The sequence below is a fragment of the Stegodyphus dumicola genome, chromosome X1, assembly GCF_044657685.1.
Source record: "Stegodyphus dumicola isolate Sdum_Otavi_A_Nest chromosome X1, ASM4465768v1".
NCBI lineage: Eukaryota > Metazoa > Arthropoda > Arachnida > Araneae > Eresidae > Stegodyphus > Stegodyphus dumicola.
In genome coordinates this window covers 99,227,909-99,240,667 of record NC_140780.1, presented here as the reverse complement: position 1 = coordinate 99,240,667, position 12,759 = coordinate 99,227,909, and the positions used below count along the sequence as shown (strand labels likewise).

The following is a 12,759-nucleotide window of genomic DNA, read 5'->3' as shown; positions in this document are numbered from 1 at the left end:
TATACACCCAAAGAGCAACCAAATTATACTGTTTTTCACCGCATTGAGACCAAGGGACCTCTGGTATTTTCTAAACTGCATTGGATATCGCCTGAGCTGCTTGTCGCTGCTCGCGAAGAATTTGAGTTTCTCTTGGCACAGGGTATTGTTCATCTGTCAAAAAGTACTAAGGCAAGCCCACTTGCAAATGGTGCGTGCCTTCCCTGCAGCGATAATCATTGCCTTGAGTGCATCATTATTCTGGACTGTTATCGCCTCCCCCATATCCAAGACTGTAGCCAAGCATTTTATGGGAAAAGAGTATTTACAACATTAGATTTAGCTCAGGTGTATCACCAGATGCTTTTAATCCAACCAAAATTGAAAACACTATTTAACAACCTCATTTGGTTTATTTGAATTACTGTCTATGCCATTTGGCCTCTGTAATATGGAGCAAACTGGTCAGTCATGTGTAATTCAGTTGTTAGGTTGCCTAGATTTTTGCATACCCTGTTTGGATGATATTCTAATCATGTCATCAAATGAGAAGGAATATGAGAGCTACCTTAGACAACTTTAAGACCGTCTCAGTTAGCATGGATTGAAACTAAACCAACTAAATATGTTCTAGGGAAATCCACTATGGCCTTTCTGCCTCATAACTCCTTCTGGGGGAAAATCGCTCCCCAAAAGAACTTGAGCAATAGTTGAATTTCCAAACCTGAAAGCATTACAAAGTTGCGATGTTAATTTCTTAATTAATGCTTAATTTCTTCCTTAAATGCTTAATTTCTTCCATCCTTTCATCCCAAATGCAGCCAAAACCCAAGCTTCCTTGCATGAACTGCTAAAAGACTCCAGAAAGAATGACAAAGAGCCCTTTTCTTGAGACAATACTTTAACGCAAGCATTAGAAGCATGTAAACATGATCTTATGAATTCGGCAACTCCAGCTTACCATGCTTCTTATCAACAGCTACTTCTGATGGCTGATGCTTTTAACAATGCTTTTAGTGCTGTATTAAATACATTAAATGATCAAGAAAAGCTGTAATTTCCATGTGTGGATCCATTTGACTTCTCAAAGGACACAACGCCAACCAACCAAATGATAAAGATTTGCAATCTCTAGTATTCTTTTTGTGTATACGAAACATTACCAAGCAAAAGTGCAGCACCTATGACAGAGAGCTCTTAGCCATCTATTTGGCTGTAAAACACTTTCGTCATTGTTTACTGAGCAAACATTTTATAATATACTGGGACCATAAACCTCTAACCTTTGGTTTTCAAAAAGGTCTTATTCACATTCCCCTTGGCTACCCAGACAACTCGACTACCCATCGCAATTCAGTATGGGTATCAGATATGTTACTGGATCTGATAATATTGTATCTGACATTTTATCCTGGATAATTCAGATCCACCTACCTTCAACCACTGCTTTTCACTATGGCTGAGTAGTAGTCTAAAAATACTAGTTATTTTACCTACTCTGTGAGCCTGATATGTCACTTCAATTCCAACTTTTGCAAATGTGTCCAAATTTAAAACTTTACTGTGATGTTAGTGCTGGAAATGTCTGACCAAATGTTCCAGAAAAATTACTCTACTCAATCTCCAGAGACCTCCATTTTTTATCCCATCCAGCTATTAGAACCTTCTGTAAACTTATTCAAGAATGATTTATGTGGCCAAGCATGTTAAGATATGTTGAATAAGGCATAGACTGTCAGAAGTCAAAAGTTCATCAACACACTTATAGTTCTTTAGAATAATTTCTAGTTGTTTCTGAAAGTTCAAGCATATTTGCACAACATCCTGTGACCCTTACCTCTATCTGAGGTATATCCATATCTTAGACCCTGTATGGATTTTTTTTTTTTTTTTGGCCGAAGCAATACCTGTGCAGGATATTATGCTGAATCAGTGGGTTGCACATTTGTTACGTGCTGGATCACGATATTCAGAGTCCCAAAAATTATAACTATTGACCAGGGATGGTAATAAAAGTCTATTAAACTCAACAAGGTTTTAGGAATTTGCCACATTTGAACTTTCCTATGTCACCTCATTTGACTGGTTAAGCAATGTCACTGGGCCCTTAAAGCAATCCTTAAAGTGTCATCATATAACACACACTAGACAGAATCTTTACCAGTTGTCCATCTTGGCCTTCACTCAGCTTTCAAAAAGGACCTTGTTGGTACTTGTTCTGAGATGCTTTATGGAACAACTTTGTCTTTACCAGGAGAATTCTTATAGCTATGTAAGTACTTGTTGCAGACAGGTCCTGCAGTGTTCCTTCAGCATCTGTGCAACACCATGTGGGGATTCTCCAGCTTCTACCTCTGCACATATTAAAACGTTCTCTTTTGTGCATCCAAGACTTGCTCTCAGATTTTTATGTGAAAAGACAGAGTAAAAGCACCATTGACACAAGCATATTAATGGTCCCTCTCACATTGTCAACAATATTTCACCATTCTGGGGGAAAAAAAATGTGATTGGGAATGACTGTTTGAAGCTGGCTTTCCCTACTCAGTACAATGTATCATCACCACTGACTCCAGTTATTCCTAGTGACAGTTCACTAATAGCATCAGTTACTCCACACTGGAGTTATTCAACTCCAATCACTAGTTCAGCGTAATTCAGCAAAGTACCATCTTTGCCTCCAAAGAAAACTGCATGTTGTGCTGAGATTTTCTATGTATGATGTGTCAGTACCTATAGTACTTAGGGGCGTGTGTTGTGGCAGTTTAATGGTAACTGCACTTTTGAACTCTTATTTGCTTTCTAACTGTTCATTTAATTGCATTACTTCATTAAATCTGTAACTGCAAGCATTACCTGTATCAGTTAGTTCCGCTTGTGTTCACATGCAGATGCATGCATTTTTATAACTTGTTTTTGTTAAGTTTACAAGCAATTGATGCAAAGATGATTAATAATTTAATTAGTTAAGTGAATTACTTCATTTCCTGTATAACAAAGATGTGTTATGACCGAATACATTATAGTGGTGTATCCAATGTAGTGCAGTATTGTACTTGGTAGAGCACATATGCTTTTAAATGAGGAAAATCATTTGTTTCTTTTTTTCTGCATTGCTTTATTTCCATTTATTTCACAGTTTTAATGGAAAGGTTTTTTTCGGTTTTTCAGTAAAATTGCAGATTGCACTTTGACTTGAACTTTAAATGGAACTGGGGAGGATACAGTAGGTTCTTCTCCTTCAAAAAAGAAAGCTATCGAGTTAAAGTCAACAATTAAATTGCTGTGAATAAAAATGAACACAAAAAAAGTTTTAGCTACCAAAGGCAAATTTTCTATCAGAATTTGCTGTGAATTGAGAACTTTTTTCTTTCAATAACAATAGGTAAGAAAATTTTAGAACAAAACACTGCGATCTGTATTTTGAAGTGAATTTTATAATCAAATTCTTTATATTTTGATGCCCGGTAGCGCAGTGGCTAGCGCATCGCGCAGCAGCACCACAGGTCCGGGATTCGAACCCCAGCCTGGGCAAGGTCGACTCGGCCTTTCAACCTTTGATTTCTATCCCTTGGGTCGATTAAATGAGTACCAAGTTCACTTAGGGACTAAATACCGGGGGGACCTGTGACAAGCTGACCACTTGTTCAGGGCATATGCTTACGCATCCTGGGGGCCCACGGTCAAGAAAGCAGATTTCGAGGCGCTGCAGGCCTTGGCCCATTAGGGTTGTTTGCGCCTCTGAGTTTAGCTTTTTTCTTTATATTTTGCATTTATATATATGTACTTTTCATTAAATGCAAATTGCTGTCAGTGTTTTGTAAGTATTTTACTTCTTTCTTTCCTTTTCTTTGGGAGGGGAGGGCAAGACAAGCTGTGAATAACTTTTTGTTTACTTATTATGTGCTCTGCCCTTAAGCACTACATGGAAAGGGATAGCTGTCCTGTGGAGGTCTTTTTAAGGAAAACTGGCTCGTATCCATGTTACACATGGAGAAAACCACGAAAACGCCCATGCAGCCAGCCTGTTCACCAGGACTCAAATCCCGGACTGAACCAGTGTTCAATGACTTTTATCGCTCAGCCGCTGGTGGGTCTTGTGAATAACTTTGGCTTAGATTTTTAATTCTAAACATTGTCTTTATTTTGACATATTTATAGCCTGAATATTGTTTTGTGATTATATAGTTAGGTATTTGAAATTAGCAGATTTTATGCAAGAAGCTATTTGACTCCAAAATCTGATTCCCAAGATTTTAAAAGAATATAAAATTCCAAAGGAAATTACAGTTGACAAAGTAACTGAAAAAAATCTTTCCTCATCAATTGAAAAAGACTGTTTTTGAAAGGTAATACATCTGAAAGCAAATTGAAATGTTTCAAGAAATAATGAATCTGGAAAAGAAAATCAAAGCCTCACTCATATAGCACAGGATTATAATGAATAAACAGCGAAATTCTGGCGTACTATAGGACAGTTGGAAGAGTAAAGCCTGCAGTTCCTCCAGAATAAGTTTAATAAATTTTAATTAATTTAATTAAATAAATTTAACAAAAATTTAAAGTGGAGTCTTTTTAACATGATGAATGTTCTATATTCACATCACACATGGGGAACCAGTGAAATGTTCCTTGCGGTCAGTCCCTTCACAGTGATTTGAACCCATATTAAACTATTTGTGTTTAGCAGTTTTACCGCTCACCTGCCAGTGGCCTTGTTTTTCAGAAACTTCCTTTACTTGACCCATTTCATTAATTTCAGTTGGTGTAAGATAGATTACTGCTTACTGCCCAGACAGGAAAGTGATTAATGGCTCTGAACTGCCGTATCAAAGGGACCAGATTCGAATCCTGGAGAAGTCATGGATGTACATCATCTGTCCCTTCATAGGAGGTAATGCTGGCCACCCATTAAGTGCCTCCATAATAAAATGACCACCACTTTTGGCCTTAGTACTGGTCAAACCTAAAATGGTTAGTGCCTGCCATGTAAAAAAAATAGGCGGCTACTTTGATCATATTTTAGTGCACTTCATCTGTACTGTACATTCATTCTGCAATCAGCATATTTATTATCACATAATGCATGCACTGTTTGTATGATGGCAAAGTAACTACAGTGTGGAACATCTCATGTTAAAGTAATTTGAAAATTTCTTGTATTATGGCCTAATGTTTCAAAGATTAAATTTCCGTCAGTTCTGTTTAAATTTTCATTTTAAGTTGTTGTTAGTTGACAACCGAAATCTATATCTTTTGCTTGTTATCTCGTAATTCATTATTTTATATTTTCATTGCATGAATCAATGAACTTCGCAACTTTGCGAATTTTTCAAAACTGTATATTGAAAATTTTTGCAAATTGCCAGATAGTACCGTATAGTCAAATCCCATTATTTTTACAATTTTATAACTGTTTATCTATTGAATATTTGAAGTTAATTATCTCAGTGTCATACATTTTTAGATTAGTAGATTCGTATTTTTTTTATCAAAAAAATTGGGAGTTTAAAGTTTGAAGACCTTCCTTGTTAGAAAGGTATTTATGTGTTATCCCTTTGACTGTAAAAGTGTAAAATGGTCACCGAACAGCATGATTTAGTGCCAGTTACGGATAAATGGGATGTAACAAGACACTCATAACAGCCGTGCTTTCATATGCTGTAACTCTGATTGGTTCTTGTTAAGCTGCTGTTTGTTTTTATGAACAAGGATATAAATTAACTGCTATTGCTGTATTTTTTCTGACATTCAGAGATTAAATGTTAAAATTTGGTACCTTTGTACTACAGAGCAGCAAGTATTATATAATGTTCAAAGTTATGGGGCCCTGTAATAAAAAATGTGCATATTAATGAACACAGTGTAATTATCTATATATGGCCAACAAAATAGTAATATTTTATAATGATTGCCTCTGCACTCATAGTGTTTTAAACAGAGCTTATAGTAAAATAAGAAAAATCTAACAAAATAGTCGATTGATGAAAGTTTTTTTGGGAAGCTCAAAACAAAGTGAGTCAAATACTGATTGTTTGTTAAATAAAGTGACATCAGTTCCATCAGAATTCTGCTGGAACAATTGGCATAACTTTGGCGAGATCTATGCCAGCTTGCACAGTTGACTGGCTAATACATTAGTACTGCGAAAAGTTACTTGGTAGTTGGATTTGGCCCTCTTCACAAGGGTGCCCATCATCGTAAGTATGTTGCTGCACCTGTGTGCAGTTTGACCTTTTGTTATAAAAGACAAAACTCTATAATAGCACACTAACACAAACATACATGTACCCTTATGAAGGTGTTTCTAATTTGAAAAAGCAACCTTCATAAAGGTTCAGCCAGGGCACTCTTATTCAGACCTTTTGTTTGCATTACTGATTAATCAAGCAGGGCATGAAAAAATGTCTTACACCTTTATGAAAAACAGGTACTTAGTGTAAGGGTGCCTGCAGCTTTATGAAAAGCACTGAATTGTCATAAAAATGTCTGATTGAAAAATGGTGGATTTGCATAAGGATGGCTGACATTTTTGTCAATTGGAGCAATTTTTCAAGTTGTTCTGAGAAGGAGACTGAGGTATTTTGATAAATTGAAACTTATTTTCCTCGAAATGACAAACTACCTTAAGCATGAGTGGTGCAAAGGCTGCACGCAGTTTTTTTTTTTTTTAATTATTTTACTTATTTTACTTTTTGACCTTGAAGGAAGATAAACCGTAAATTTAATACAGTAGTTTATACCATCTTCTTGATCTTCAGTACTTTATCAAATTAAAATTTTTTTATATATTTTATGTCATTGTGTAGGTATTCTAGTTTATTATTATGATTAAAGTTTAATTTCTTTACTCTTAAGGGGGGGATAAAGGGTTTCCTGTAATGAATTAAGATGAGAGTACAAAGGGGTTTTTGCTTCCCACCCCTGCCTTTTTAAATTTCTTTTCGTCAAATATGAAATCTGTTCCATTTGGGCCTTTCATCTCCAGTTCATAGTTTACAACAGGCATGCTTTTGAAATGGAAATAAGAAGTATTTGTAAATTACGTGTATTTAGAAATCTATTTCCTTCGTTTATTGTTTTGCCATCTCACATGAAATGAACTAATCTAATCTATTGTAATATTTTCTGCAATTTTGCAGACTGAAAATGCCCCTGATATTTATAATCTAATGGAGAGTAAATATAGGGATTTTTAGACTGCGTTCATATCCCCATTTTCTTGAAGGAATTTATGGCCAACATGTCATCATTTAGGAACTGTGAAACCACCTTTATTGCCTTGTCAAATCTGTTATAGAAAACATCATTGGATTAAAACATAGTCTCATGGTTTGGCATGGTTTTGAGTGTAAGGGTGCTATTTTTGGCTCGCTTTCACATGCTTTGCCTCCTGCTTCATTGATGAAAGATTAGTAGAATTCCATTTACTGATATGTTGTGGATAAAATTCGTACGGTGTTAATCTTCACTATAGTTTCAAGTTTAGTGACTTTGGGCAAACTATTTATTCAGTTACAGATAGAAAATGAAAATCAATAGAACACAGTAGCTTGATTCAGTACTGAATGAGGGAATTTGTCACCAATAATTTCCAAATGTTGCTAAGTTCATCTGTATTTTATTGTTGAAATTTGAGAAAGTGTACAAATACCTGGTATCAGCAGACATTTGATCGATCGGGTGTTCATTGTTCTGTTGTGTATGTATATGTGTGTGTGTGTGTGTGTGTATGTGTAAAATAAGAAGTGTGTGTATGCATGTGTACGATAAAAAATATGCTGTAGAGGCATTAGGCATGTTGGAAGCAGGAAAGATGAAAAATGAGCAATCACCTTCGCCGGGAATTGAACCACGGACCTCTGGAATACCATCCCAGCTTGCAGAACCACTACACCACGAAGGCATGCTAGGGAGACAGGAGAAATACCTTATAATACAAGTAAAATATTAGTTTTAACTTATAATAGTCCCTTAATGTTTTTTAATTTGGTTATTTTTGCAACAGGCAAAATTTGCCTGTTTTCATTTTCCATATCAGCTTTAAACAGGGATGGCTCATAGTGCCTTCCGTCCATATATGGTGAGTGTGTAGTTGTATGCATATTTATGTTTTAATAAAGTTTCATTAAATATTGATTTTCTTAAAGATTGTTTCTTGAGGAAATATTGGAGTTTTCCTTACATTTTTCTCTTCTGGCCAAAATAGAAAACTTCAACTGTACAGACATTCACAACTACTTTACTAACAGTTTTCTTTTAAAATGGTCAGATGGATTAATATAAAATAACTGGTTGAGTGTGAAATGCTAATACGAGTTGCATGGAGCATCAAGTTTTTTATAGCTTTGCTGTTAAAAGATCGTTCCTATTGATGGTATTAATAAATGTGCTAGGATGAAAGATCTAAGATTGTTCCACATTTGTTTTGATATGACATTTATGTTACATAGCATCCCTTGACAACTTCACCTATAAATTTCATCACTCAATAGTAAATTAAGGAAAGAAGATGAGTTGAAAGTGAAAGTTTGTCTGCTGGTGGATGAATGAATAAAGTCTGCAAATGTCACCAGCAGTTGCTGGCGTTTCAGATTTTTTGCAAGGAAATATATCATAATAATTGTACGAGTTTTTTCTAAAAATAGTAACTGCTTATAATAAATTACATGTTCTAAAAATGGTGACTGTTTATAATAAATTGCTGTAAATTGCATCATTTGAAAATTAATTCATGTCGTACAATTCTTGCATAATGCTCATCGCACAGGCATTTATATAATGCTTGAAACAATAATAATACCAAATCAAAATGTAAAATTACCAATCAGCATCAAATCTGAACTGAAAACTAAATCATTGACACGACTTTTCATCTCGTACATATTGCATTTCCTCTCCGCTTCTCTATCTAGCTTGGTTGCTATCACTGCAACATTTTAAAAATTTAAAATTCTTCTGGAACAAGCTAAGGTCATAAATAAACTAAGGTGTGTGTGGCTGCATATGTCAACAATGAAAGAAACATTCAACCTGTAATTATATCTTTATGCATCTGCATATTTTCAACATCCAAATTATTTCATATACATATACAGTCAAAAGTCGTTAATTCGGACACCCATAATCCGGAATGATCTATAATCCGGACCTCAAAGCTAAAAACTTTCTGCGCATGCGCCGAGTTGACACATGCGCATAGGCGTTTACGCGTGCGCGTAAGACCTTTACGACTGCGCATAGGCGTGTGCGCAAGCGCAGAATGCGTTTTTGCGTGCGCGTTTAATGTATAACGGACGGTATAAGCTAAAATTATCAATGTTGATGATTGCGTTGTTCCTTAATCTTCGAATTGGATGCGGCTTATTATTTTTTGCAGACTTTAAGAGCAATGTTATAAAAGTAAACTTGAACTTTCGATTATGTCAAATAGAATTTCCGATGCTGGAGCTCCCAAAAGATCTACAAAACGAAAGTATGTTTCGATGTCCATCAAACAAAAAGTGGAATTGCTGCAAAAAATGGATAGAGACATAAAGAAGGTGACAGAGAGGTTAGTGAAAACGAAAAAATTTCGATTGACAAGTTAGTCGGTATTCTCGGCACAGCAATTACGGGACTTGAACAGCGGAACTTTGTAACTGAACAAGAAATTATGTCTGTTTATAGAATTAAAGAGAAAGTATTATCACATAAAACGAAGCAACTTAAACGACTTACATTGAAAGAAATGTTTAATAAATTAAACAAATAAATATTAAGCTTTTTTTTTTGTAAATTTTACCCTTTATATCATAATTGTTCTTTATTTCATAAATTCCCCTTTCATATTTTTAATTTTAGAATTTCTGCATGCCATCTTACGAGATTTAAACTGATGATCTATAATCCGGAAAAATCGATAATTCGGAATCGCCGAAGTCCCGACGAGTCCGGATTAACGACTTTTGACTGTATACTATAATAAAACCTAAAATTATATACTATAATAAATTACAGTAGTTAACTAGAATTTCTTAGAATTTCTATCATGATGGAGTTAGACATTTCAAACAAAGTAAAAAAAACTTTTAAATACAGGTCATCCAATAATAGAATGCTTGTTATGTTAAATTCAACAGACTGCAAGTGAAAGTAACACTTGGGAGGGGGGGTCATTCTATAGAAAATAAAATTTTAAAAAAATGCAGAATTAAAAAAAAAATTTTTTCTTACCTGTGTATATAATTTTCTACCTTATAAAAAGGCTTATATATAAAAAAAGTGTGGCTACCCAAACTTATATTTTCTCCCATTCTGCTTTTTGTTTATAGCATGCCAAGCAGTTTACTGCTGAAAGAATCAACAGGTCATGATACCACAACCTCATTTTCCATATCAGCTTTAAACAGGGATGGTACTTGTAGTGCCTTCAGTCCGTATAAGGTGAGTGTGTAGTTGTATGCATATTTATGTTCTAATAAAGTTTTATCAAGTATTGATTTTTTTAAAGACAGTTTCTTGAAGAAATATTGGAGGTGTCTTTACGTTTTTCTCTTCTGGTCAAAATAGAACACTTCTACTATACATACATTCACAACTACTTTATTAACAGTTCTTAAAATATGTAATTAAGATCTGGTGGATTAATATATAATAGTTCGGTGATTGTTAAATGGTAATATGAGTTGCATGGGGCATCAAGTTTTTTATAGCTTTGCTGTTAAAAGATCGTTCCTACTGATGGTATTAATAAGTGTGCTAGGATTAAAGGTCTAAGGTTTTTCCACATTTGTTTTGATATGACATTTATGTTATATAGCATCCCTTGACCACTTCACCTATAAATTTCATCATTGAATAGTAAATTAAGCAAAGAAGATGAGTTAAAAGTCAGAAAGTTTGTCTGTTGGTGAAGGAATGAATAAAGTCTGCAAATGTCAAAAGCAGTTGCTGGCATTTCAGATATTTTTGCAAGGAAATATAATAATTTTTTTATTGGGAGGTATGTAACTACTGTTTCCTCCAAAAATGAGTGAAGGATTAGAGATTTCAACACATTTAAAATTTTTGAAAGGCTTTTGCAAGTCATTAGCTGAAGCAGTGTCTTGAAAAATTGAAAAATTAGGATTAGAATGCATAAAAATGTGTGTCATCGAAGCCAAATAGTCGATATTGCTATATGTGCTAATTTCTGGAAATAAAAATAATTGCATATCATGGATTAGTATTGATAGTGCAATATTGTATTGATACTTCAAATTATTCTGAGTTTTAGTTAATAGTTTTAATTTGTTTTAATTATTGTTGGAAATAAAAATAAATGCATATCTGGGATTTGTATTGATATTGCAGTACTGAAATGATACTTTGAATTATTCTCAGTTTTAGTTAATAGTTTTAATTGATTAATATTTGAAGTGCATTAAGGGGGAGAAACAAATTACACCATTATAACATCAGCAGTTTTTCTAACTTACTACAGTAAGCTATTTTTTATTATTTACATAAAATGTTTTTAATTGGTGTAATCTAAGGTCCAGTTAAGTATCAAATTAGCAATACAAAATGAGCATACCTTACACAATGTAACTGTTTCCCCACCAGATATTCTAATATCTAGTATATCTTCATTGAATAAGCATTTGTTTCTGTTAAATTTGGTATTCTAATATCTAAAATATAATTAAGACACAATAACATGCTGAAAAAATACTAATTCAGGACGCTTATTCTATGATCACTGGATCTGTCTACAACTTAAGCGAACAATATTGACTCAAAAAAACCGGTATAGACAGCCATCACAACTTATCGGAGAAAGCCATTCTGTGGTCCTCAGTTGGACTAGCGTCTACATCCCAAAACGGCAGCCTATGAGAGAGGCGATTCTGTTATTTTCATCGGGGAGTAGGGAAGTTAGAATGGTTTTCTGAGGAACGCCAACGGCAGTGCACGATGTTTGCTTACATTAGGAAGTTCAGAAAATTGCAAAGGTGGATTGCCTTAGTTTCTGCGGTTACTTTCAGGAAAATATTAGGTAGTTTTTTTTTTTTTTTTTTTTTTTTTTTGTTTGCTGATAGAGGGCAAATAGATAATTTACCTTTATAAATCAACGTTTATCTGTTTAAACTTCAGAAGATTTAATATGAAGTGAATATATTTAACACAACAGAACGCAAGCTTAAGACTTGTAAATCTTTTAAAAAACAATACATCGATAATTAAAAATATTATTTATAGTTCATTATTAAAAACTTTTTATAAATGCATAGTTATCATATAATTAACAATTCATTCATGCGTTATCTCATTATTTATTATAATTAGAAGAGAAGATATTTTTTACAGTAATGTTTAAAAATTTGCTGTTGTCTTTTAAAAGATTTACAAGTCTTAAGATTGTGTTCCATTGTGTTAAATATATTCGCTTCATCTTAAATCTTCTGAAGTTTAAATAGATAAACGCAGATTATAAAGGTAAATTGTCTATTTGCCCTCTGTAAAGAAACCGAAAAAACTGCCTAATATTTCCCTGTAAGTAACTGTAGAAACTAGAGCAATCTACCTTAGCAATTTTTTGAACTTCCAAATGTAAGCGAACATATAGTCCACTGCCGTTGCATTCCTCAGAAAACCATTCTAACTCCCCTACTCCCCGATGAAAATAATAGAATCGCCTCTCTCATTGGCTGCCGTTTTGGGATGTAGACGCTAGTCTCAGTTGGTGGGCGGGTGGGTCCATTTAACTTTACTGGAAGGGGACAAGGCTTCAAGGAGCTTTAGACCAATCGCAGTACA

At 34.3% G+C, this 12,759-nt stretch overlaps 1 protein-coding gene across 4 annotated transcripts in view; it reads left to right on the top strand.

Moving 5' to 3' along the window:
* The window catches only part of LOC118199837 (ankyrin repeat family A protein 2-like), a 167,625-nt gene that overhangs the window by 34,328 nt on the left and 120,538 nt on the right, over positions 1-12,759 (top strand). For all 4 annotated transcript variants that reach the window (XM_035371711.2, XM_035371705.2, XM_035371698.2 and 1 more), the window contains exon 3: positions 10,293-10,404. In XM_035371711.2, coding sequence (XP_035227602.1) covers positions 10,294-10,404 — 111 coding nt within the window. In that variant the 5' untranslated portion in view covers position 10,293. The remainder of the gene's footprint in view (positions 1-10,292; positions 10,405-12,759) is intronic.